General features: G+C 40.2%; 3 protein-coding genes across 6 annotated transcripts in view; 1 reads left to right on the plus strand and 2 right to left on the minus strand.

Moving 5' to 3' along the window:
• Nucleotides 1-24,830, minus strand: part of LOC145449995 (placenta-specific gene 8 protein-like) — a 152,732-nt gene that overhangs the window by 23,274 nt on the left and 104,628 nt on the right. Inside the window, exons 1-5 of one of the 3 annotated variants that reach the window (XM_080328453.1) lie at nt 7,259-7,331; nt 5,093-5,172; nt 2,573-2,765; nt 1,808-1,965; nt 591-865 (exon numbers count right to left, since the gene is read on the minus strand). The exons of 1 other annotated variant lie outside the window; for it this stretch is intronic. In XM_080328453.1, coding sequence (XP_080184579.1) covers nt 758-865; nt 1,808-1,965; nt 2,573-2,765; nt 5,093-5,172; nt 7,259-7,313 — 594 coding nt within the window. In that variant the 5' untranslated portion in view covers nt 7,314-7,331 and the 3' untranslated portion in view covers nt 591-757. Of the gene's footprint in view, nt 1-590; nt 866-1,807; nt 1,966-2,572; nt 2,766-5,092; nt 5,173-7,258; nt 7,332-24,830 lie in introns of those variants that run through there. One more of the 3 variants, XM_080328444.1, reaches the window with a different exon arrangement.
• On the plus strand, nt 18,327-18,932 carry LOC145441769 (matrilin-1-like). The gene has a single exon (XM_080319713.1). It carries the CDS (start codon nt 18,327-18,329, stop codon nt 18,930-18,932), a length of 606 nt encoding a protein of 201 aa, XP_080175839.1.
• LOC145449971 (uncharacterized) lies at nt 22,552-23,723 on the minus strand. 2 transcript variants are annotated; one of them, XM_080328421.1, is made up of 3 exons: nt 23,487-23,721; nt 23,137-23,426; nt 22,552-22,895 (listed from the first exon to the last, which is right to left on the minus strand). In XM_080328421.1, exons 1-3 carry the CDS (start codon nt 23,655-23,657, stop codon nt 22,718-22,720), a joined length of 639 nt encoding a protein of 212 aa, XP_080184547.1. In that variant the 5' UTR covers nt 23,658-23,721; the 3' UTR covers nt 22,552-22,717. The 2 variants fall into 2 exon arrangements, with proteins under 2 accessions (XP_080184547.1, XP_080184542.1); XM_080328416.1 differs by having other exon boundaries at nt 23,137-23,723.

Below are 24,830 nucleotides of genomic sequence, written 5' to 3' on the forward strand. Positions count from 1 at the left end.
GGGCTGACACGAAATAAATTCTAATTTGCGTGGCGGGCGGCCTAACTGGGTGCGAATAGACTCAGAATCCCGTACTTGAGTTGAGCTATTACTAAAAAACACTTCTTAAAATTCCGGAGTGTCAAAATCTGAGTCAAAAAGCGATTACGATTCTTGTTCGCATGCCTCCGACATATCTTTGCGAGCAAGGATTTTCTGCCCTAGTTCAAATTAAATCGAAGAAAAGAAGTTGCATCAAGGATGTTGATATGCTTTTGAGAGGAGCACTCGACAAAAGGCTACTGCCTAACTTCGCGCAGCTGGCAGACGAAATACAGCAGCAAGGATCGCATTGAATGCGAATAGCGAGAAAGCGCAGCATTGCCACCGAGCGGTCATAATGTTAAACATGTTCGACCTTAGCGGTCTTGACCGACCATTTACTGGGGAATGTTGCTATATGAAAATCTCTACTTTTGATAAACAGTCCCTGAGTATTGTAAACCTTTGACATTCACTTAGCCTGTCATTGAAAGCCTGATTATCACAGGGGCTATATATTTGGCATGTCTGATGTGAGGTTTGCTGCATGTTACAGTTGCAAACACAAGTGCTGTCTTCATCAATTTATTTCACAATAAAAATCTGGAGATAGCGCGAATAAAAATACGATACACAATATTACAAAATGGAAGATCGGCGCACTAATCTAATAAAAGTATTATCTCATATAATCATATCTGCGATATGCACGAAATCCGCTCACAAGCGAAGGTGATTAACAGCTTCCTTTCACGTATCCTTGGTGATTCATTTCTCTAGCCAGCTGGCACATGGCGCAGGGAGTGCAACAGGTCATGACACAGCAGTCATCGCATATAGAGCCCTGGATAAAGAACAACACGACTATATTCTGCACTTATCATCCCGAAGTATCCGTGTATCAATAAAGAATCATAAAGTGATCGGTATACGCACGCTAAGAAGATGCCTGAGCCTGATTTACGAGAAACAACTTATTCTATAGCCTAGGCCACTGCTAAAGTTGGACATCTAGAAAATGAATAACTTTCGAAATTAGAGTACAAAATAGAACTATATGGCTATATTGTTTTATTCAAGTTACCCAGCTGGGACAGAGGTGCTCAGTAACGAAGCACTTCTTCTTGTCGTAATACTTCAAGCAGTTTTTCATACTTGAAGTATTTTGCCAAGTGGCTATGATTTTCAACGACTTTCACTTCTACTTGATATAGTGTTCAGTTTTTCAGGAAAGGCTTGGCAGGGACTTGTTGCTTACGTTTAAATCGCTACCTATACATCTTTTTCATTAGAAATTGACAAAGCTACTTCTACTCCTACTTGAATAACGACGATTACTATTTTGACCGCCTCTGTATAGAAATTAGAATTTCACGAAAACTTCGAAATCATATTAAATTACAAATTAAAAAGAAACACAACAAAAATAAAGGTAGCTTCATATCAAATCATAGCTCTTTACGACTCTATTGTACGAGTGTACAATGTATACCTACGTACACCAAGTTTGGATCGTTTTGTTCTATACACTTCTCCCGTATCGTACTCAAGAAACTGAAACTTGAATTTAAATAAAATTCGATATTGGAATCATTTTAACTATAGATTACGAATATATTACCTACATCTCGTTTGAACAAGATCAGACAATTACTTTGTTATCTAGTCTAGTAATCTAGTTTTCCAGGTCTGCTACTTTATATATCTATATAATTTCCTGCCGTTACATCTGCCCACAATGGGTAGCTTAAATTACTTCTACTACCTCTGGCGATTTGTAACATACCTCAATTCCATGTTTGGCTCTGAAGTGTGACCTCATGGCCAGATGACCCCCGGGAACACATCCCCCACCGTAGCCACTACACCCAACGCAGCAATTCTCGCCCATTCTGTCGGCCATGCATCCGTAGTAAAGGCTTCCGATCCAAAACACGCAACAACCTAAAATAAGCAGTGGCTTCAAATTTCACTCTTGCTTACGTTTTTCATTCGATATAATATGCGTTTCTGCTAAAAGCAGAGTTGAATAAATAGAATATTTCAGGCTTATCCGAATTAGATTATATAATTTGAATTAAAGCTACACATTTTTTAAATTAGATTAGAATTGCAGCTACTGAATTCACAAAAACTTGGAAATAAAGTTGATATGAAATAAAAAGACCATACGTTTAGTTCATGAAATCGCGAGCTAGTTCATTTTTATAAGCATATGAGGATAACAAATGTTGTTACAGCAAGCGTGACTCGTTTCGCACTATAGTTCTCCTGTAGCATTTTCATGAAAACCAGAAATTTGATTAAAAAAAAGAAATTGAAACATAAAAACATTTCACGCATTTAAATACAGGATTGCCGAGATTCGGCTCAAGTCGAATAAGACGAGATTTATCGTACTGTCAAGGTCTTATTCGAGGGGCACTGCCCTCTTTAACGTTTTCGTTTCATGGAGAACCGTCGTCAAATACCAAACGCTATAGTCAGAAATCAGGGACGCATAGAATTCCGAAAACCTCTAGATATCCCTGCTAGATGTAGAGATACCCACATATTTTTATATCCGCGAAGCAGTCACACAGCTGCGTGCTCCAAAATTGTTTCGACACCTGTGGCTGATTTATAACCACTGTCGTGTTAACTGGCTGGGATAGAGACGGCTGCGTTGTCACAACTCCATATTGCTGCGTGCCGTACGGACTTGGGTACGGAGGTGCGGATTCCATCGGGGATATTTTCTTATCCTGAAAATATAACGACGTTTGCTGCAAAGCCGCGATATGCATATTTTGGTGGTGGTGTTGTGTATGATAAGTTCAGTCAACTCGGCTTAATTCGGACTGTTCGGTTCCGCTCATTTCCACGAAATACGTGGAGAAACGGCTTTGTCCGAGTTGAACGGTAAATCAATTGTTCGCGTCATGTTCGTACGTGGAGGCACACAGCGATTTCAAACTACGGTACTAATAACTTAATTGCAACTGCACTTTACTGCAGTGTAGTTGGTAGGTATAGGTATCACATCAAACGCACATCTGTCATACCTTTAGGTTAGTTGTGCTGTACGGGAATATCAAAACCAAACCATTCTACTGTATCAGCAATCAGCATAGTGTCGTACAATGGTGTGGGCATATGCAAATATCACGGCTCCCTGTGAATGGTATACGTCACACATCCCATTTGGTCAAGGGCAGTTTTAAGGTAATTTTTGTCCGGCTTGCCGAGCGCAAAAATTGATAAAAGTGGTGTCAATTGAAAGCTACCGCGGTACTAATTGCAAAAATATAATTTTATTCTGCTCGTGGTCCTGGAACCCCACAAAATCAGCTCCAAATATTGCATTGTTAGGAAGTAGGGCTGTTAAAATAAATCTTCAGATTTCAATGGCCCTTTAATAAAATTGTCAGGTTGGCGAAAACAACGCTGCACACGAACTTTGGCTCAATTCCAACCAGCGATTTTCTTGCAGTAGAAAGATTTGAATTTATCTTTAAAAAAAATTCAAAATTTTTCAGTCAACCCTATAATAAAATTTTAAAATTGTTAGGCTATCAGTAGAGATGATGCATAACAAATTTGACTTTATTCCAACAACTAGAAGCGAAGGCATTGCAGTAGAAAAATTTCCAATTCCCTGATTTTATAATAAATAATTAAAGAGTTAGCCACCGTAAATCCTATTTTATTCAAATTCAAATGTTTCTACTTACTCCTGAGCTGCGCCGTATGATTTCAGACGGCATTGCCGTGTCACAATACCAGGCTCCGTTACAATTCAACATTCAACGCTGTTTTTTTTAGGGGGGGGGTGGAGGTTCCAGGACCATGAGTAAAACTATATTACATCAAAATTTATATTTTTTGCATCGAGTATTGCGGTAGCTCTCGACTGATACATATTTTATCAATTTTCGCGCTCACCAAGACGGTCAAAAATTTCCGTAAAATTGTCCTTGGCCAAATGCAAAGTGCGACGTAAATCAATCGCATAGTACAGGCTACTTTTTGATATTGCCACCAGGAGAATTAACTGACTGCCGAACTATCAAGAGGGCGTCTTTACTTTTTCTCGTTTAATTCAGATAGCAAGTCCCGTATTTTGCTAAACTTTTCTTGCGCCAATCTGTTATTCAAGATGGTCGTAATTGTATTCATTTAAAAGCGACTCTGAAACTGACACCGCCCTGCATGTGTTCATTGTCGGTTGTTACTGCATGGATCGACATTACTTTACCATAATTACATATTGTACAACAACCCAGTGATAGGAATTGCGCGCCTGTGTCCGAATTAACCGGAAACTGTCCGGCATAATCGGGGTTTTTACGTGAATAGTTACTTTTGTTCCGTCCCGAAGCATCTTGACTGGATAAAGCAGTTTTCCGGGTTATCGCGTACCCGAAATAAGCAGACTATAATAAAAAGAGTTTCTAGCGATTTTGGGGGAGTCGGCTTAGTTGTATATTCATCCCTGTCGGCGATGCAGTTCCTGGTTCTATTCTTTCAGCAGCATAGCACATATTCCAGGTGCAAGGATATACAAAGAAATACAGGGAAATAAGAAGGAGCAGGGCCAGTCGAAGACATCAATATCGAACTCTGTTACATCTAGCGAGGTAGATGCTAGATCACCTACGGTTATAATATTTTGAGATTCGAAAAAGAGGACACTTTCAAATAATTCCGGAAGCTCCAGTACCGGGGGAGAAAAGTGATGATTTTGAAACATTTTCAACCGATAGTGCTGTGTTCAATAAAAAATATAACGTACATAATAACCCTAGATTAACGAGATCATATTTGGTCGTTTCAGTATCCTCCTACCTATGTTTAGTGTTCACTGTCCGATCATTGCATTTCCTCATGGGCGGGTAAAAATAGAATAACCGCCGATTATTATTATTATACATACTGTTTCCCAAAGCATTGTGTTATTCCTTCACTCAGGGCGTTTTGGTTTCGCGATTCAGGTTATCAATCACATACCCTATCATCAGGATGAATTCCTGCCTTTCACATTAGTTGCCTGATAAATTTGAATGAATAATGGCTATACTACTATACTTACAGCCAGACTTTGCAAAAGTAAACAGAGAATGTAGGCAAAGGGAGTGGCCCGCTGAACCGTCGTATTCTGATTATAGATGTCTGTAATACATGTTTTGTCTATTAAACATATTTTCTTTCTGCAGTATTCGCAATTGTGACACAAAATCTGTGCTGTTATATGATTTCGACAACTAGAGCGTTACCGAGAAGCGCTTTCATGAGTTCCATAAAAGAAATAATACTATACAATACATACGCATATGTAGGGCTGTGTCTCAAACAAAAAGCAATTTAAAACAAACATGTTTAAAACAAGGCCCTTGTTTGAAACCTGTCTTTTCCAAGCCATGGCGTCACGCATATTCTATGTTGATGTCCTAATGGATTCATGAATTGAATGAATTGAAAATATTGGGTCAATTCATCAGAATATTCATTCCGTACAAATGTTCTATATTCTATATCTAAGTACTATATAGCCGTTCAACCGACTATTTGGAGGGTTCAAACCCTCCCATATCGTACGTAGGGTTTAACGGGTGGTAATCATCGTCCGTAGGCTCATACAACATGTTTTGAAAAGTATTTACATAATTATGGCATAATTAGGCCTACAATGTCATAACACATTTTTTAGAAGTTTTTTTTTAAAAACACAGTTTAAAACAACATTGTGTTTTAAATACAACATCAATATATAGTGCACTACGCAACTATAATCATCGCTACTCGCCAATATGTAATTTGGAGAACATTGGTAATATATATGCTGGCTGTGTCTCAATTTGTAGCTCGGTCAATTAAGCGACATACGGAGGGTCACATTTAAAACAAAAGCATTTTTCAAAAAAGATTTTTTTTCGAAAAATTGTATGCGCTAATTAGGCCTATGCCACAATTGTGTAAATACTTTCCAAAATCATGTTTTATAAGCTTACGTACGATTACCACCCGACATAGCCGACGTATACGATATGGGATGGTTGTAACCCTCGAAATAGTCGGTTCAACAGCTATAGTCCGTACATATAGATCAGTCGTTCTTCTTCGCGATGTAGATCATTTGTGCAGAATGAATATTCCTATGATGATGACCGCCGACTGTAAAAACGCTGCAAGATGATATAGTCCTGATGGATAAAGATATTTTTAGTCCGTATATGGCAGGGTTTGGAAGACTATTTCGTCAAAGGAGCTATATTTACCCTATATTTTCAACGGCCAATCACTATGACGTCACAATCGAATATTCGTGCCGCCATGACGTGAAAAAAAAACATATTTTAAACAAGATCCTTGTTTCAAACATGTTTGTTTCAATTGATTTTTGTTTTCAATGCAACCCTAACCACTAGATCCAAAACTTGTACTACAAAGATACCTGGGATATCTAGAGTTATAGATATCCCTGTAAAAATACCCTTGACATACGACATATGTTTTATGTCTGCAGCCGTTGAGTTCTAATCATCTGGTATTGAAATCGTCGTGTTCTATTTGTGTCGAGAAAGACTCCTCCTAATTGCTGACCAGCGGTTATAAATAACACCATGTCAAGTGATATTCTAAACATGAGGTTGTATGGTCGGCGGGAGAATCTCAGATCACAAAATCGACAACGCATTCAATTCGACGCCAAGTTCGAACAAGGCACGAAATGTAACAGTTCACTCGCAACGACAGTAGGTTTAGGATTTCTCCTCCTTACATGCCAAATAGCGCCATTGATTTCATTCTACATCGGGGCAACCAAATTGTTTATAACCGTTGACCTCGCATTTTCGAAAACATATCGTACTGTTAATTATTTGAAACGCAAATGATTGCTCCGAAGCGGCAACTCGGGAATTGAGTTTGCTTCAGTGAATAAGTTTTCAGGAAATAGTTCGCAATATCGTATATTGTATCAAATCGGCTAGGACTAACGTTCAAGATGAAAGTACCTATAAAATATAGAATGATCCGCAAGATATGTGCTACTTATGTAGTAACAGATGTGGATCTATCATAATTGCATCGCGTCATGTTACGATTCAGCACCTACAGCGACATCGCGTATTGATATATGTTTGATGTAGATTTAAATAATATAATATTACTCGTGAATATCATTACTTTCACAGTACCGCACACTGGAAACATCTTATATCTACTCTGATACTGTCTAACATATTCTAACCGTCACTTTGAGAGGCGATCCGTGGAGCCTCACATGAGATTTGATTGTCAACCGCCATCATCGCGTACTTTATGTCAAGTCCTTGGTTACCATGATATTTTCTATTCGCGTTATCTCGATGGATGTATTGTTTGTTTGTAGTAGCTCGGTTTAGTTCATTGTATTCAAGAATTTCAATAACACAGTCCGCGTTAGGCCGAATTTATATCCATTCAAATCTACAATTGTATGATGTTGATGGATGACACAAAAGATTGGAAATCACCATCGATTGGAGGTGATTATCTACGTCAGCGGTGACCGAGTCGCGACCCACGAGATTACTACATGCTGCGACTAGGGTTAGACGAAATCGAGTACGTGATTGGTTCGATTACTAAACGGGTATTAGTAGGGTTGCATTTAAAACAAATGGTGTTTTAAACAATTTATTTAAAACATGTTTTAAACCGTGTTTTAAACAGTGTTTTAAAAAAATGCCTTTTTGAAAAAATCAAAATTGTGTTCTTTTTCAAACACTGTCTAATTATACCATAATTGTGTAAACACGCCTGAAAACCGTGCACTATGAGCCTTCGGACGATACGCACCCAAAATAGTCGACGTATACGATGTGGGGTGGTTGGAACCCTCGAAATCGTCATCGGTTCAACAGTTTATGCACGTCGATATAGATCATTGGTACGGGGTGGGTGTTTTGATGATGATGATGATCGACGACCGTGAAAATGCTGCATAGCGATGTATTCCTGGTTAAAGATATTTTTGATCTGTTTATGACAGTAATCGGAAGCCCTTTTCGTCGAATGGAGCCATATTTACCATACATTTTCAATTGTCAATGGCAGTCCGCGGTGACGTCACAATATTCGTGACGTCAGACTAAAGAAACAATACAAAACACGTTTCAAACAAGAGCCTTGTTTTAAACTTGTTTGTTTAAGAACTGATTTTTATTTTAAATGCAACCCTTAGTATCAGGTGTCGAGTTGAGTATTCGAGTATATCTCATAATAGTATGCACAACGTACGCGTACAATGACGGTAGCAAGCTAGATTCGGATAGCGGATTTGAGTGCCCGAATCGCTGCAGGCCTACCCAGCCCGACCCATGAGATAAAGTTAGAGACACCAGGAAATGAAAATGAATTTCGTAAAGTTCAATTAAATTGCAAGATGTCAATCAATCCGCTGCTTTCAACACCACCATTATTCGCTACAAAATGACGCTGACACGGCTTTTAACAACAGCAGTCTCTCAAAGACGAACACGAGAATTACTCTGAATGCGCTTTGATAACAATGCTCCGATACTTTTTGAGAAGGACGATCGTCGATCCAAAATCTATAAACGTATAGCTTTGAAAATCCATTATAGTTCGCAATTTACGATGCGCTCCTTTATTTTATTGTCCAATAAAATCAAGCGCTCCACGGAGAACAGGATAATCCGATTTAAAGTACTATATCTCTGATGTCTGCCGTTGCATTATTATTGTCCGACATCAATAATATGATAGCTCGCGAAGCGATTCATTTGTACAGAGACGTCAAACGTACAGTGAAAAACGTGAATAGAAGTTGTCATCGTCACAGAAGGCAACGCAACCTTGTCCGTGCATGACAAAATTTGTTGTTGTTATGGTATTATTGGTGTTTCGAACACTGTGCTCAATTGTTAATTTACACCAGACCAATATTCTTTATTATGATTCAATATCTGCTGACTTGTAGGGTAGGCTGGGTAGCACGGCCCACTCTCGATTTAGGCCTCAGTAATGCACCGCTTACGTGGATCATGTGGCGAGCAATGTTCCCTCTAAGCTGCGCACGTGCGCAAATGCGCAGTGCTGACATGGTCTCTGCGCACAGAAAATATACGTTGGGCACAAAAAATCCGAAGTGATGACCTTTTTTTTAGTCGTTACGCACTGTTGTCCACGGGTCTGCGCAGACTCGTCAAAAATTAGAGGGAACATTGGTGGCGAGGTGACGTACGACCAAAGCAAACTACGCCTAAAACAAAGCGTGTCTCTCTCGCCTGACCAGTATTTGCAATCACGCTTTACCTAATAAGATCATAGTATTTCTTTGTTACATTTATATTTACATGATGAAAGAACCTTGTAACATTAGAAGCCAATCGCAGTAGATGGTAGATCAGGGGCGGGCAACTTCTCCTATCGGCGGGCCGGATGTAGGAAAATTAAGTAGGCCTACTTGGCGGGCCAGATAGCTGAATCGATACATTATTCGCCATTATTCCACATACACAAGGAATAAATCACATGTAATGAATTTATTGTACAGCAATGTCATTTCAAAGCCATTTGTCGCCGATAATGACGAAGACAATGTGGATTTAAGAACAACATTGTCATAGAGGCGCCGCCATGTCTGCTTCTCACTGACCAATCAACACATGGTGCAATTCCTAATTAAGATTTCAAAGCGTTCGTTAAGCCCGGTACCCCAAATTTACCAAGATATCAATTCATTAGGGTTGAGCACATCGTAAATGCCGATAATGCAAGTCTTCTCGCTTCTACGCACGTATACGCTTAAGCTCCACTCTCGCACACATTCTCGGTAATGTCCATTCTCGGTAATGGTTTTCTCGGTATTGGTATAGAACCACCGCGGCCCTGGTCTGCCGAGATTCCCCACTACTTGCTTACTACGTCGGTCCTCTTCCAATACCGACAAAATCATTACCGAGAACGGCCAGTGTCAAGAATATAACTTAGGCCTACTGAGAAGGCGTTGTCGAGAAATTTATATCTGAGAATCGACGCCGAATGTGGCAAAGCTGTCATGCACATGCACACGACCTGTACATATGCATAACATGCCTGCATTGCATACATTGCATTCTCGGTGGTGTCCATTGTCGGTAATGGCTTTCTCGGCAATGATTTTCTCGGTATTGACCGGACACCGGCAGGCGGGTCACATTATCAACTAAGACGGTAAACTGTCCGCGGCCCGTATGTTGCCGCCCCTGTTGTAGATTGATAGACATTTGGTTCGTATTTGCCTCGATACGCTCTGCGTGGAATTGCGATAATTTTCTCTTGATACAGCGGTAGACGACGTTCTCATGATGACCGTCATAAAGTATAAATTTACCGATGTAGTCAAGCTCCGAATTCAGTACCTAGTTACCCGAACACACAATCAATGCTTTTATGCACGGGGGTGCCGAAAGAGGTAGATTTTATAGGGTCTATAGGACTAAATCTGTGGTTCACAGCCTTTTTTGACTCATCCTCAGATATTAATCCCGACACAAATTTTCGACCCCATATTTACGGACCCGAAAAAGGGTTCATATAATCGGGAGATTTATTCACCTAACTCTATTATCGCTGGTGAATTTACTAAAAAATGCCATTTCCGAGGTGGTATTAGGTGCTCGGAAAACCGGGTTCCGCGTCATATCCAGAATAGGCCACCTTCACGTGCATTTTTCACAGTGTTAATTAAATATATCTCACTTGAAGTTTTGACATTTTCGCCACGTAGTCACCCCTTTTGATATTTTCACCCCCATTATGTCTCAAGATCGCCCACGTTGGGAACCACCGGACGAAATGACATCCAACGTTTTGTTCATAGGAATTGGTCTGCGAATGCTGGTTTCCTGAAAAAAGGGATTCAAATTTGTAGGTATCTTGCTTTATGGTATCTTGCTTTTGATAAAACGGTGGCCCATAATGACCGACGCATGTTGACCAAACCTTCGATATCAATAAGTCCGAATTAGGTATGCATTTAGAACAAATGGTGTTTTAAAACTCTTTGTATAAACATGCTTTAAACCAGTGTCTCCCAAACTTTTTTGAGCTACCGCCCCCCTGGACAACGAATGAAGTGCCACCGCCCCCCGACACCCCCTCCCCCACCACGCCTGATCGTAAAACGAAAGTTGTTCTGCATTTACTACAGCTAATAATGAGACGAATGAAGCTGGTGTATCATTATCATCATTCTCGTCATATTGGGTTTGATTTTTGATAGGAAATATATCACTCTAAAATCTCCCGTGTTCACTTCATGAAGGCCTACTGGCAAGTCGGTTTCTGCTGTAAGTCCGGAACTTGGTCACGGCAACACGTTCTATTAAATATGAGTGGGGAAGGGCAATGACAATAAAGCCAACCCGACTCCAGTGAGAGTGTTTATTTTTTATTCAATTGTGTATCCAGAACGATTGATTGGAGATATTGAACTTTTGAACTCAAAATTGTTCTACACTGCAATTAGGGTTACCATATTTTGAGAATCTGAAAAGAGGACGCTATTTAAAAACTTTCAGACTTACAATACTGAAGTAAAATCCGTAAAAAAAATTTCCCGAGTTCGCGGCAGGTTGACTAGAAAATGATATTTTCTGGCTCACGTCCCAAAAAATCCACCAGACCGTTACTCGAGCGCTGATTTCCTTTATATCAGTCTAATTACAACGTACATTTAACCAAAATTTTTAAAAAATAGGACAAATTCTCGAAAAAGATGACATTTAGGCGTCCTCCGAGGACACTTTCATAAAAGTCCAAAAAGATGACAAATCCTTCTAAAAGAGGAAGTATGGTAACCCTAACTACAATGTAAACCGCTGCTCAAACATTTCATGCCTGGAAACTACACAGAATGGATTGATTATCCGGTGAGGAATTTCTAATTGGAATATATCCTGGAACCAAGTCACCATCCTCGTGTAATTTTGTGAGATGATTGATTCATGTTTCTCCATCAAAATCAGACATTCGAGCTGGAACGGTAGCTCAAAGCAGTGCCATCCGGTTTCATCATTACTAAGAACAGATATGTTGTACCCTTAAATCTTGAGAAATACAACCGTCAAGTATGAGTGAGGTCGTTTCTTGCAACCACAACGCCGTGTCGAAGGCCACGGTGACAGCGCTGTGGAAAATCAACGATCGTTTGAAACAGATGATAAAATCACGCAAGACAGTTTCTCTTAAAAAGCCATCACATCTTGCAGTGAGCAATAACTGCTCAAATATACTTTCTAGTTCTCACAGCAGCACACAATGAACCACGCTTCTCGGGGATGCTGCCGAATGGCGACTGCCAAATTAGTCTATTGATGAGCAGGAATAACATTGTCAAGTAACAATGGACTTTTCCGGTGCAGCTGAATAAATGGACGGACGACCCTAATTTGCCCTTACTGAATCTATTATGCATTTTTACTGAGAACCTAGCTGCGTTATTAATCAATCGTTTCAACACTATACGCAGTAGTTGCCTTTTAAACCTCTACCGCCCGTATTTGCTCTCAGCGCCCCCTTACCGCCCAATTTTCTAGCCAGCGCCCCCCCAATCGCCCATTTCATGGCCAGCACCCCCTTCACGCTCGCGAACGCCCCCAGGGGGGCACTGGCGCCCACTTTGGGAACCACTGCTTTAAACAGTGTTTTAAACTAAGGCCTTCAAAAAAATTGTGTTTTTTCAAGTTGTAAAATCATGCCATAATTGTGTAAATACTTTCCAAAAAACATGTTGTATGAGCCTACGGACAATTACTACCCGATATAGCCGACGTATATCGATATGGGATGGTTGGAACCCTCAAAATAGTCCGTTCAACATTGATAGTACAGATATTTCGTCAAAGGACCTATATTTACCCTATATTTTCAATTGTTAATGTCAATCCACTATGACGTCACAATTGAATTGAATTGAAAAACATGTTTTAAATTAGGGTCTTGTTTTAAACATGTTTGTTTTAAATTGATTTTTGTTTAAAATGCAACCCTAGTCCGAATAGTCCTGTCCTTGCAATCTAAGCCCCGCGGTTCAAATGCCACCCGCGGAGACAAACGATGGCGTCCCGTGAATCTGGAATCGTGTGCGTCTCACGATAGGAGTTTTACCTTTGATTAGGTTTGGCGCGTGTAATCGATTCTTCCAATTTCTTTCAAGTAGCGACAATCATTACCTGAGATCCCGAAATAACAACATGTCGCAGAAAGTAATCAACAACAACAGGCTGCCCGAGTTTACCGCACGAAAATCAAGCGAACAGTCTTAACCGTGTGGCATGAGCGTGGCCTGATGTTGCCCTAAATTCTCGATGACATCACCGACTGGGAAAGACTCAAAATTGAAAAATTTGAGATGACTTGAATCGACTCAAATCACTTTGAAAATTTGTCAGACTTGACTAGTCGACAACTTTAAAATAACCCGACTTGACTCGATCCAATCCTTGCTGTGACTCGAAATGACTCTGATGTAGTCATCTGATCCCAAAAGATGGCATATGCGGAAATCATGAACTTTTGTACTCATAATCAGATGGAATGGTTTGATTACTTTAATTTCCTATAATAGTCTGGCGTGTTTGGAAATGAGAAAACCTTCCTATGGCTTGATATCATGCAGTATCGAGTGATATCATTCGTCTTAGTCTTAAATGTATGCTGTCGATGGAAATACTAAACCACAAAATAATATATTAGCAGCGACGAGTTTATTGAGCGCTATAGCTTCATGACTGCAGATAAGCATGCGATGTGGATGTACAAGCATTACGTCGTGGCGGTACTAACATTGCCTTTGCTGGGCGCGATCTGTAAGTGGATTTGTGCGGAATATTTAGGCATCTGTATAGTGGATTGTACGCTACGCTGTAAATACATCGGAGAGGGATGGGAAATAGGTATATTCACTAGATTTTCAGATATACAGGTAGCCGGGAAAGAGACGACTTCCTAAATAGAATAGGACACCACCATAGCTTCCGAAGACGAAACATGTTACATCGCACATTCCGAACTAGGCATAATATATGTGGCAGACATCCGTACCCAGTATTGGCAAATTTATGTAAGCTATGATAATATATCGTCTATAGTCTATAGGTATAATCATGGTTCGATCTTGGGTTGCATTTAAAACAAAAATCAATTATTAAACAAACATGTTTGAAGCAGAACACTCGTTTAAATCATGTTTTTCATTGCTTTTTTTACCCATGACGTCACGAATCCCTAATCATGACGTCACAGCGGATTGGCTTTGTAAATTGAAAATATAGTGTATATATGGCCCATTCGAGGAAAAGGCTTCCGATCACTGTCATAAACAGACCAAAATATCTCTAACTGGGACTATATCGCCAGGAAGCATTTTACGGTCGGCGTTGATCATCATCAGAACACCCATTCCGTACCAATGATCAATATATATATGCGTTATAACTGCTGAACCGATGTCGATTTCGAGGATTCCAGCCACTTCACGTCGTATATACGTAGGCTTATACTACATGTTTTTACGAAAGTATTTGCACAATTATGGGATAATTATACAACGTATAAAAACCACAATTCGTTTCAAAAAGCATTTTTTTTAAACACTGATTAAATGTAAAACAAGTTTCAAGCAAAGCGTTTTAACACACCATTTGTTTCAAATGCAGCTCTAAAGTTTGAATCCTACCATGGTCACGTGCAGAGTTTTTGCGGTATTCATGGTGTTTGTCGATTACTATGGTCATTTACACCAGGCCAATGTGCTTCATTTTAATTCCGTAGCTGCCGACTTGTAGCATGGCCCATCTCTGGGCCTTTTATAAGACACCGCTTACACGGATGAGATGGCGAGGAGGAGCCGAGATAAACCTCCAACACTTGGGTGGGAATTCCGTAGTCGACCTCGGTCGGACTAGAACCCGCAACCCTTTGGTGTAGCAGCAGTGAATTGTACCACTCCGTTATCTCGCCACCACGTGCAGAGTTCGTCAGCATCGAGCTATAATAGTTTTACTTTACCAAAGAACTGTCAAGTGCGTTTTATATGGGTCCTCTACTCATCCAACTACACGCTCCGATTTTAAACAGTTTCGTCTGATGCAACAGTTTTCGAAACCGAATTGCTTGTTTTCAACTCGTTGGTATGTTCAGCAAAAACTATCAGCCTATTTGGCTAGATTTGCATCAGCTTCGTGATTAAGATTGCCGCGCCAACTGGGCGATGCGGGACAATAGATTATAATTTCGAAAATTTCACCTGTATCTCCACCGAATTAGTTGATCTGCAATAGTCACAAAGGTGGATGTTACAGGTTTGAAAACTGTCGCCAGCGACTGACTGACAGAAGTCCGCCGTGCATCAAGGTTGGACAACTAAAAAAAACTACAGCTTTTCCGATTTAGCCTTGAATTAGAATTACTGAATTCGCAAAATTTTATTCCGAATAAGAAAGAAATACAGAGTTTAGTTCGTATATCAAATCTAATTTGATTACCACAAGCATGTAAACGGCAAATGTCTGTACATCAAGCTTGGTTCGTTCCGCACAATAGAGTTCTCGTTCAGCATTTTCAGGAAAACCGGAAATTAGACTAGGATCAAAATAAGCGCAAAGAAACGTCTTAAATGAGATTGGAGTTATATCGGTATCTCTCTCTAATTAGTTTAAGCTGGTAGTCATCCTTATTTACATACCAATGTAGTCAAACAACGAATAGAGTCTCACAATATTTTTCAGATGAACCTGACGCAAATCACGAACAGAAGATTCTCTGCGACAATGGAACAAAATATATAGACGTGGAGCAATTTTGCGACGGAATAAAGCAATGCAGGTCATCATGATTAGAGTCCGACCGAAATTGGATTTTTGGGCCGATACCGATAAAACCGATGTCTAACAGTACTAACACCTTCACTTCACCGATAACACCGGTGTATTCAGCCGATGTTCAAATAAGGTGGAACCAACCTCAAAAGGCGCATTTTCAAAATTTCAGACCATTTATTTCAACAGCTTTACAGCCATTGTCATACTCGAACATGAAATAAACTAGAAAGGCTGCCTCAGGACACCTTGAAAGTGTAAGCTATATGAAATACAGCAATTTTCCTGGTCTAGCGATTGAGGATTATAGTTTTCTGACTTCCTACCACCATGTTGTGATGTCACGATAATTGCCAATATTTGTCACCTCCAATGGCCGATACCGATATTTTTTTCAAAGAGTGATATCGATTCGATATTATCGGTCGGGCTCTAATAATGATACATCTTACAAGCTTATGTAGTAGTTGTGGTAGAGTCTTATAGTTGGGTTGCATTTAAAACAAAAGGTTGTTTAAATCACTTTGTTCGAAACATGTTTTAAACAGTGTGTTAAGCAAAGGCGTTTTAAGAAAAAATAAAATTTTGTTTTTCAAGTTGTATAATTATGCCATAATTGTGTAAATACTATCCAAAAACATGTTGTATGAACTTACGTACGATGATTACCACCCGATATAGCCGACGTATACGATATGGGATGGTTGGCACCCTCGAAATAGTCGGTTCAACAGCTATAGTACGTAGATATAGATCATTGGTACGGAATGAATGTTCTGATGATGATGACCGCCGACCGTGAAAATGCTGCGAGACGATGTATTCCTGGTTAAAGATATTTTTAGTCCGTATATGACAGGGGTTGGAGGCCTATTTCTTCAAAGGAGATATGTTATCCCTGTATTTTCAATTGTGAATACCAATCCACTATAGCATCACAATTGAATATGAGTGACGTCATGACTTAGAAAAAACAATAAAAAAACATGTTTTAAACAAGGGCATGGTTTTGAACATGTTTGTTTTAAACACAACCCTACTTCTAGCACAGTTTAACTTGATGTAATCACAGTACTCAGAAAACAGACAGTAAGTTAAATAATATATGGATGGATTCAATTAGCGTCTCCTTTGATATCCTATATTTATCCAGCTCAACTTTACACTTAATTAGGAGAGGAACATCATTTCAAAATATCCAATTAAACCTCTAATATTTTTAGTGATGGATCTGACGAACCGTACTACCGAAATTCTTTCAACTACAGCAAAGAGGTTATCGTCTGTCAGAGACGGCTCAACGGTAGCGACGGTAGAGTGTGCATTTTACCGGAATCGCTTCGTCCACGATATAAAGACCTGTGCATTAGCGGTAGGAGAAAAATTGCGAGTGATTCGCAAATGCACTGTGGTATCTCAGAACATCAACTACATGTAGAGGTGTTCAAAGCTAGGTTTACTATATTTTTGAAATCTGAAAAGAGGACAGTTTTCCGAAATTTTCAGACTTGCAAAACCGAAGGAAATCCTAAAAAATGTTAAATTTTTCCCACTTCGTGGTCGATTGACTAAAAAAATAAAGGTCAACTTTCCGGCTCAAATCTTGAAATACAGTTTTTTTTTCACTTTATCCGTTGGTTGACTAAAATATAAAAAAAGGTTAAACTTTCCGGCGGAGCTCCCGGAATACCCGCCGGAGCGTTACATCAGTGCTGATTTACTGTATCTAAGTCGATTTAGCCATATATTTAACCAAAAAATATGACAAATCCTCTCGAAAGAGGACGTATGGTAACCCTATTCAAAGCAGAGCTGGTCTAAGTAGGCTGTAGTTGGCATTACTTCTGAAGTGGAAGTGGGGAATGGCGATACAGCCGTACATTTCTACTCAATTACAAGTATAGACGTAGGTCGAACTGCCAAAATGAACATTCGCAAACAGAATTTACGACACTAGGCATGAATGGGATATGTTTGAATTGAATTTTCATGAGAGAATCCTAACTTATATATTACTTAGTTATAGATGTATAGTATTGGTGATTCGAGACAAAGGGACCCTGGTCAGGCACAATGTTCCATAAACGACATAGCCTGCTTATAATTGTAAAGAAGCAAATCACCGATGACTGAAATAGCGCTGCTCAAGTAGCCTTAATCGTAAGCAAATGTAAAACATCATTTATGTGGTCACATACCTATATGTGAAAGCAATTTTATCGCTTGATACTTGAACGTTAGAATCGTCGTTGCAGACAATTGTAACAATACCAGAAAAATGAAGTAGCTCGCGTACCCGAAACTTTCTCTCGCTCACCCCGGTCCTAGGGGTACGCGTGCCCAATTATCAGTACCCTTTTCGTAGACGGTGGGTTTTCTCCCATCAAATTTATATTCACATACCGATTGTACATACACTACATAGGAAGTCCAGTTTGCACCCAGAGTGTGTCTGAGATGCGGGATATCGTATTTCTTATTGACGGTAGCGGGTCCATCAGGTCGGGAGACTTCCGACTGGTCAAGAAGTGGATCTTGGAAATCGTGGACCAGTTACAACCCTACAAGCTGAAACCAGCGATGAAGCCTCGGATCGTGATAGTGCAGTTTTCTCGCAACGTCACAATAGAACTTGAAACAACGATACAAGTGTCCTCCTCTGAAATAAAAGATCGCGTGGAGGAGATTAAACAGCTCAGAAAAGTGACGCGAACTTATAACGCGCTGCATTTTATAAACCAGAACGTATTGCCGAATACTAGGCAAGCTTCCTTCAACGTCCTGATTACGGTAACTGATGGAGACGCAAGTGATATCGCTGAGCGCAACGCACACGCCATCAATGAAACCAGAAGAAAATTCAACTTGATGTTCGCGATAGGCGTTGGATCACTTCATGATAACATATCACTCGATCTGTCGAAAGGAACTGAGCCTATCATCGTCGGATCATTCACCTCCCTTTTTAATATCACAGAGTTCGTGGCGAAGAAATGTTATTCCCGAGGTGAATATTTCTTTATACAACTTGAAGTCTGCTATGCACCGGAGTCTGATAACTAGAAATCTTCACCTTTAGTTGCTGACGATTACCCCTGAAGAGTGTTAGCCGAAAAGATTCTGTTTTGTTTCTATATGAATAATGAATATGTTATTCAATTCTCCAATGTAGCTTACAATTATAAATACAGCTGTACAGTTTTTCAATCTCAAATTAGACCAGAAATACTAAATTCGTAAAATCTTTCCGAATTGGGAAGAAATATGACAGGAATCAAGCTCAATTCATATCAAATCAGGGCTCATTCCCATAAGCGTAAGAAACGCAAATATCTTTAGGCTACACCTAGCCTGGCAAGATTCGCACTGTACAACAGTGATCCAGTAGCATTTTTCAAGAAAACTTTAAATTGAATCAGAATTAGAATCAGAGCATATAAACTAGCGTTGCCATATTCTGATGTCCGGAAAGGGGGGACACTTTTCACAGGCTGCAAAGGTTACTGTAACGGACGAGTAAATGGGAAACTTCTATATTTATAAAGCTAATTTCATTGGGTTGACTAAAAAAGATAATTTTTCAAACTCGACTTCCGAAGTACCCGTGGTCCGTCGGTATGGCCAACATCTTCCGTAATTCGTCGTATTTTGGGGCATTTTGCTAATAAGAAGGGCAAATTTCCACAAATGAGCATATTTGGGCGAAGGGACGACATTTCTTGAAAAGGGGGACAGATCCTCCTAAATGAGGACGTATGGTAAGATCGAATGACATTATACCGGCATTTTACTCTTATCATACAACTTAAATTATCCCCAATCAACTTATTCTAACTACCAACTTCCACTAATAATCTTGATATGTATTGACGCAACTTCTACTTGCAGCTGAGTGAAAATTACTACACTTATTTTTCATCACTACTTATTTAAGTACCGACTACGACAATACATTGCCCACCCTTGGAACCATTTCACATCAGACCGATTCATGCAATCGCATCTTTGCCGCTTGACGCGGTGGTGATCCCAACGAGATTCGTCCGCCAATTAACCTTCACATTACTATCGCTAACCTTAGATGTGCGCTAACACTAAATAAATTTATTACCATTATTGCTAACATTGCCCGCATTCCAAATGGATGGGCGGGGCCGCATACTGTCGAATGTGCAGAACCGTTGGCTCAGATTGAAAGTGTCCTCCTGCTGATGCTGATACTTTACTAACTAACACCTCGAGCAGGGGTGCGCAACCTTTTTGCTACTCACGGTCGCATTTCGATTACTTATGTAGCCTACGGCCGCATTCCAGTACATAAGCCGTAATCAATTAAATGGGCGTCAAATGCCCATGTAAAACTGTCCATGTCCGTTCCGGACTAATCGGCTTAGTGTAATTTTTTTAAAGATTCACAATTGAATTTCGTTATTATTATTAGTATGTTCACACATTGTAATCATATCTTTATCCTGTATCAGCCCATGTGATCACATTCACTGGTGGAGTTGGTGGAGGTAGCGTCTTCGGAAATTTAGGGCAAGTTGCACATGATGATGCATCTTCGGGGGGACTAATTGTTATTAATTACTTTATTGCATGCTATTATTTCTTGACCTCCCATCAGGATTGTCGGTGGCCTATAGCGGAAGTATATTGTAATCGCCTGAACCAGTGGTTCGCAACCTTTTTGGATGTCAGGATCGCATTTCAAACTTCAGAGTACGAATGAAGCCGCATGAAAACCCTCGAGTATAGGCTACTAATAAAGAAAATTTAAAGGTAGCTAGCCTACCTCTGCTCTCAGGGCTCGGACGGCTCTAGGCATACCTAATATCCCTAATCTTATCATTCATATATAGAAATTAACTATAGCCATCCATAGAAACAAACAACAACTGTCGTCTATTATATTTTTGTGTCATATTTAGAGCTCAATCAGAGCCGCCAGAAGGCTGCCTTGGAGTCGCATGTGGCTCTGAGAGCCGCGGTTGGGAATCACTGGCCTAAACGAACCAGAAACCAATTTATTTCGTGAGAAGCACACTATTCCAAGTTGGTATTTCTATATGGTTAGCATCATTTTTATCTTCTGATTGCGTCCGTACTGCGGGGCTCAGCTAGCAAAAAGCGCTGCTATGAAGTGGTGCGATGAATCGCGCCTCGCGCGAAGAACAATTTCAAGATTATTTAGAATTCAATTAATCAAAAATTCAATGTGCCTGTCAACGGCCGCCAGCACATACTAATTAAATTACGTGTCACGGCCGAACAAATTTCCTTCTGCGTCCGCAGGATGCCCACCCCTGATCTCGAGCAACACTGCAGGCTTACTCGACCTGACTAAATGTTTAAGCCTAGGGCTAGTTATATATTTATACCAGGTGATAAATTTGTAATTGTCGATATTTCATGGCCAATTTTCTTTACTTAACTATATACTCGAACACAATGATTTTTAGATGAAGGTGCCGCCGATCAAGATGAGCAGTTCTCCTGTTACAATGGAATAAAATGTATCGCCGTGGATCAATTTTGTGACGGAATTCAGCAATGCAGGTCGTATTGATGTATTCTACCAGCTTATGTATAGTAGTTATGTTAGAGGCTTCTCGTAGGCCTACAGAGAGAGAGAGAGAGAGAGAGAGAGAGATGATATTCTTTTTCGCCTGCACCATCGAGATGCTTTGACGACGGAGTTGCGATACGGCCCCATGAGGTCATCTAGTCTGCGCCCCCTTTTTTTTTCTCCTCCATGCTATTCGTGATTGCTGAGCGCCTAGCAGGTTAGCTGCGGATACCAATTTTCGAGTCTTTGGTATGACCCGGCCGGTGATCGAACCCACGACCTACCGCTCGAGAAGCCGGACGCATAACCATTACACTATCTCGCTCGGCTACAATTTGGCTTAAAGGGGCACTGCGCTCTAAATATGATGTGGTCTCAAATTGAAGGGCAAAACGAAAAAAAATTTTTGGCCGCAGCCGTTTTCTTCAGAACGCCACCGTAATGGAGCTGCAATTTATTGAAATTTCCAGAAACGCACCCGGCTGCAGCTGTCGCGGCTCCGGGTAATTTCTTAACCCGTTACATGGCACGATGACTTCATCGTCGCACTTGCTGGACGCGATTACGCAGGCACGCAGTGGACGAACTGTAGATAGTTGTCAGCCGATGTTATGAAGCAAATATGTCTTACACGCCAAGGTGGTGTAGATACGGCGTTCCACGGACGATATTGAAATTTGCACCCAAACGTCTTCATTTTACTTATGACACAATGCTTGCACGAACCAAACTGGCTGTCCTGGACCACAATGAGAATGTTGGCAGATTTCCTGCGGTGACACAAGAAGGTTTGCTGTGCAGATGTTTGCAAGTCAAGGTACTCAGTTACTTACTCTATATTTGTTTAAGCAGGTGTTCTACGATACAAAAAAAGTTACTCTCGGTCAGCAAAAGAGTGGATCTTGAAAAGCATGTATGAAAAGAAGACGAACCACTATGCGAGAGAGCTTTTGAGGCGAACTGCTGAGAATCGCACCGGCATCAACTTCCCCAGTAACATTTCAAGAAGTGTGCATCCAGTCAGCATTGCACCAGAACCAGCCCGCTCTAAAGAGGAATTACTTCCACTGCCTGACTGCCCCGTTGTAATACCCTGGCTATGTAGTCCTCGGATGTTTCTTTTATTATTTATTTTAATAAACGAGTAAGCAAAGTAGTGGATGTATCAGGCATAGCAGCCATTGGTGGAATATAGAATGCAAACAGTTCCAGATCACTGTCTAATGATACAGTAACAGAACTGATTTCGACATATATAGCAGAGCTGCAGTGTTATCAATCACAGTTCGTTTTCTATCGGCCATTTGAAACCGACATACAGTCCATCATCACTAGGGTACTTTTGCCTTGTAGCAGTCACAATGCACGCTGGCAAGGGCATCCTGTTTTTGCTACCCAAAACGTCGCCATCAATAATCCATTCCAGTATGTGTCGATAAGACACCAAGCGATATTGTCTGCAATTGGAAAACATCAAAGGATATTGCAGCAATAAAAAAATGCTGAAAACTAATACCAGCATTTATACGACGGAGAGTATAATGCTCTCAATTTATAAAGTGTAGGCATATATATAAAAGCATGCGAGAAAAGGTGAAGAATGCAGGAAATTGTCGTTTATATCCAGGAACCATGTCATAAGTCCAAGACCCTGTCATAGGTCCAATACTAAACAACACAAAATGTTCTAGGACCCACTTGCTAGAAAGCCTTCTGCCAGGACCATGTGGTTGATTGTTATTATTCCAGTTTTTTCTGTTCACTTTGAAAAACGTTTCAAGAATGGAGGGATGTATAATATGTATATGTAGGAGAAAATCGTCATGTTCTGTTATGCAAGTCGACCCTCCATTCCCAAGAAGCTCCATTATTTGTTGTATTTCCCTGCAGCAGACGCGCTCATTCTGGTTTGTCATGGATGCACAGTTCAAGCAACTGCACCATTCATTGTCTAGTGTCCGAAGTTGACTCTGGTTTTCTGACGATTCCTTTGACCAATACAATGAGATTGATAAATTGCATTCAAGAAACACAGGTACAATACTTACAGAGACATGAGTTTGTGCTTCTAGAGTTGCAACAAGACGGGCGAATTCCTCCTCGGAATATTGTGGCTCGAATTGATACGGCAGGCTCTCACCAAATATCGTGATATCATCGAAATCTTCTACATCTGTATCTTCATCAGAAGTTACGTCATCAACAAGATCTTGTTCCATACCATTATTAATTTTAACAAATTTTACGTTATCTACGTGTCAAAGGAATTGCATGAATGAACTGATGGAGACAGAAGATTTGTTTGTGAAACTGAGAACAACAATGTTACGATAAAAATTTCCACAACAATATTGGAACTTTGATGAGAATGAAATAATGATATCTTTGTGTTGACTATCTACATCTGTGTCTTGAACAAGTAAACTGGACCGTATCAAGATAGTTGCTATGCCATGGGTAAATGATGCAAAATATCTGGTGTCTGTCTATTCCACAAGACCACTACTCCAAAGGTTGTGCACTGTGCTGTCGTTAATACATCTTGAAAATGACAGCTGTATCTGCATCAATATACAACTGTAACGGCATCTCAGTATCAGTCAACTGGCAAATACTATAAGTCATGACAAGCTCCAGACACAAATCATCCTGACTTAACACCGTACGTTGAGCGCCGCCTTGGTGTGCAAGACATGAGTCCTTCATAACATCGAATGACAACTATCTAAAGTTCGTCCTCTGCGTAATCGCGTCGAGCAAGTGCGACGATGAAGTCATCGTGCCATGTAACGGTTTAAAGGGGCACTGCGCTCTAAATATGATGTGGTCTTAAATTGAAGGGCAAAACGAAAAAAAAATTTTGGCCGCAGCCGTTTTCTTCAGGACGCCACCGTAATGGAGCTGCAATTTACTGAAATTTCCAGAAACGCATCCGGCTGCAGCTGCCGCGGCTCCGGGTAATTTCTTAATCCGTTACATGGCACGATGACTTCGAGAAAGGAGGACACTTATTCAAAATTTTCAGAAATAGAATAGTGGATCAAGTATAGAATCCTGAAAAAATAGTAAATTTTTCAGACTCCGTGGTCGGTCGACTAAAAAAGGGATAACTTTCCAGCTCAACTCCGGAAATACAGTTTTTCTTTCACACTCAACATTGGTTGACTATTTGGTTGAAATTCTTTTCATTCGCCCAAGTACGAACCGTCACACAGGTTGAGAAGCACTTTCTGCTGTAGCCGTTTTTCAGGGTAACAGTAATTTCTTATCCACAACACGAATACCACCAGTCAGGGTTCCCCATGAACATGACAAAATTCATGACATTCAAAATTGGTGGTTCGGGTAGGCTACTGTAGGAAAATTCATCATCCCTAACCAAAATCCAACGG

This window comes from Botryllus schlosseri, chromosome 1, assembly GCF_051294905.1.
Source record: "Botryllus schlosseri isolate E-star chromosome 1, Bs_hap1, whole genome shotgun sequence".
Classification (NCBI taxonomy): Eukaryota; Metazoa; Chordata; class Ascidiacea; order Stolidobranchia; family Styelidae; genus Botryllus; species Botryllus schlosseri.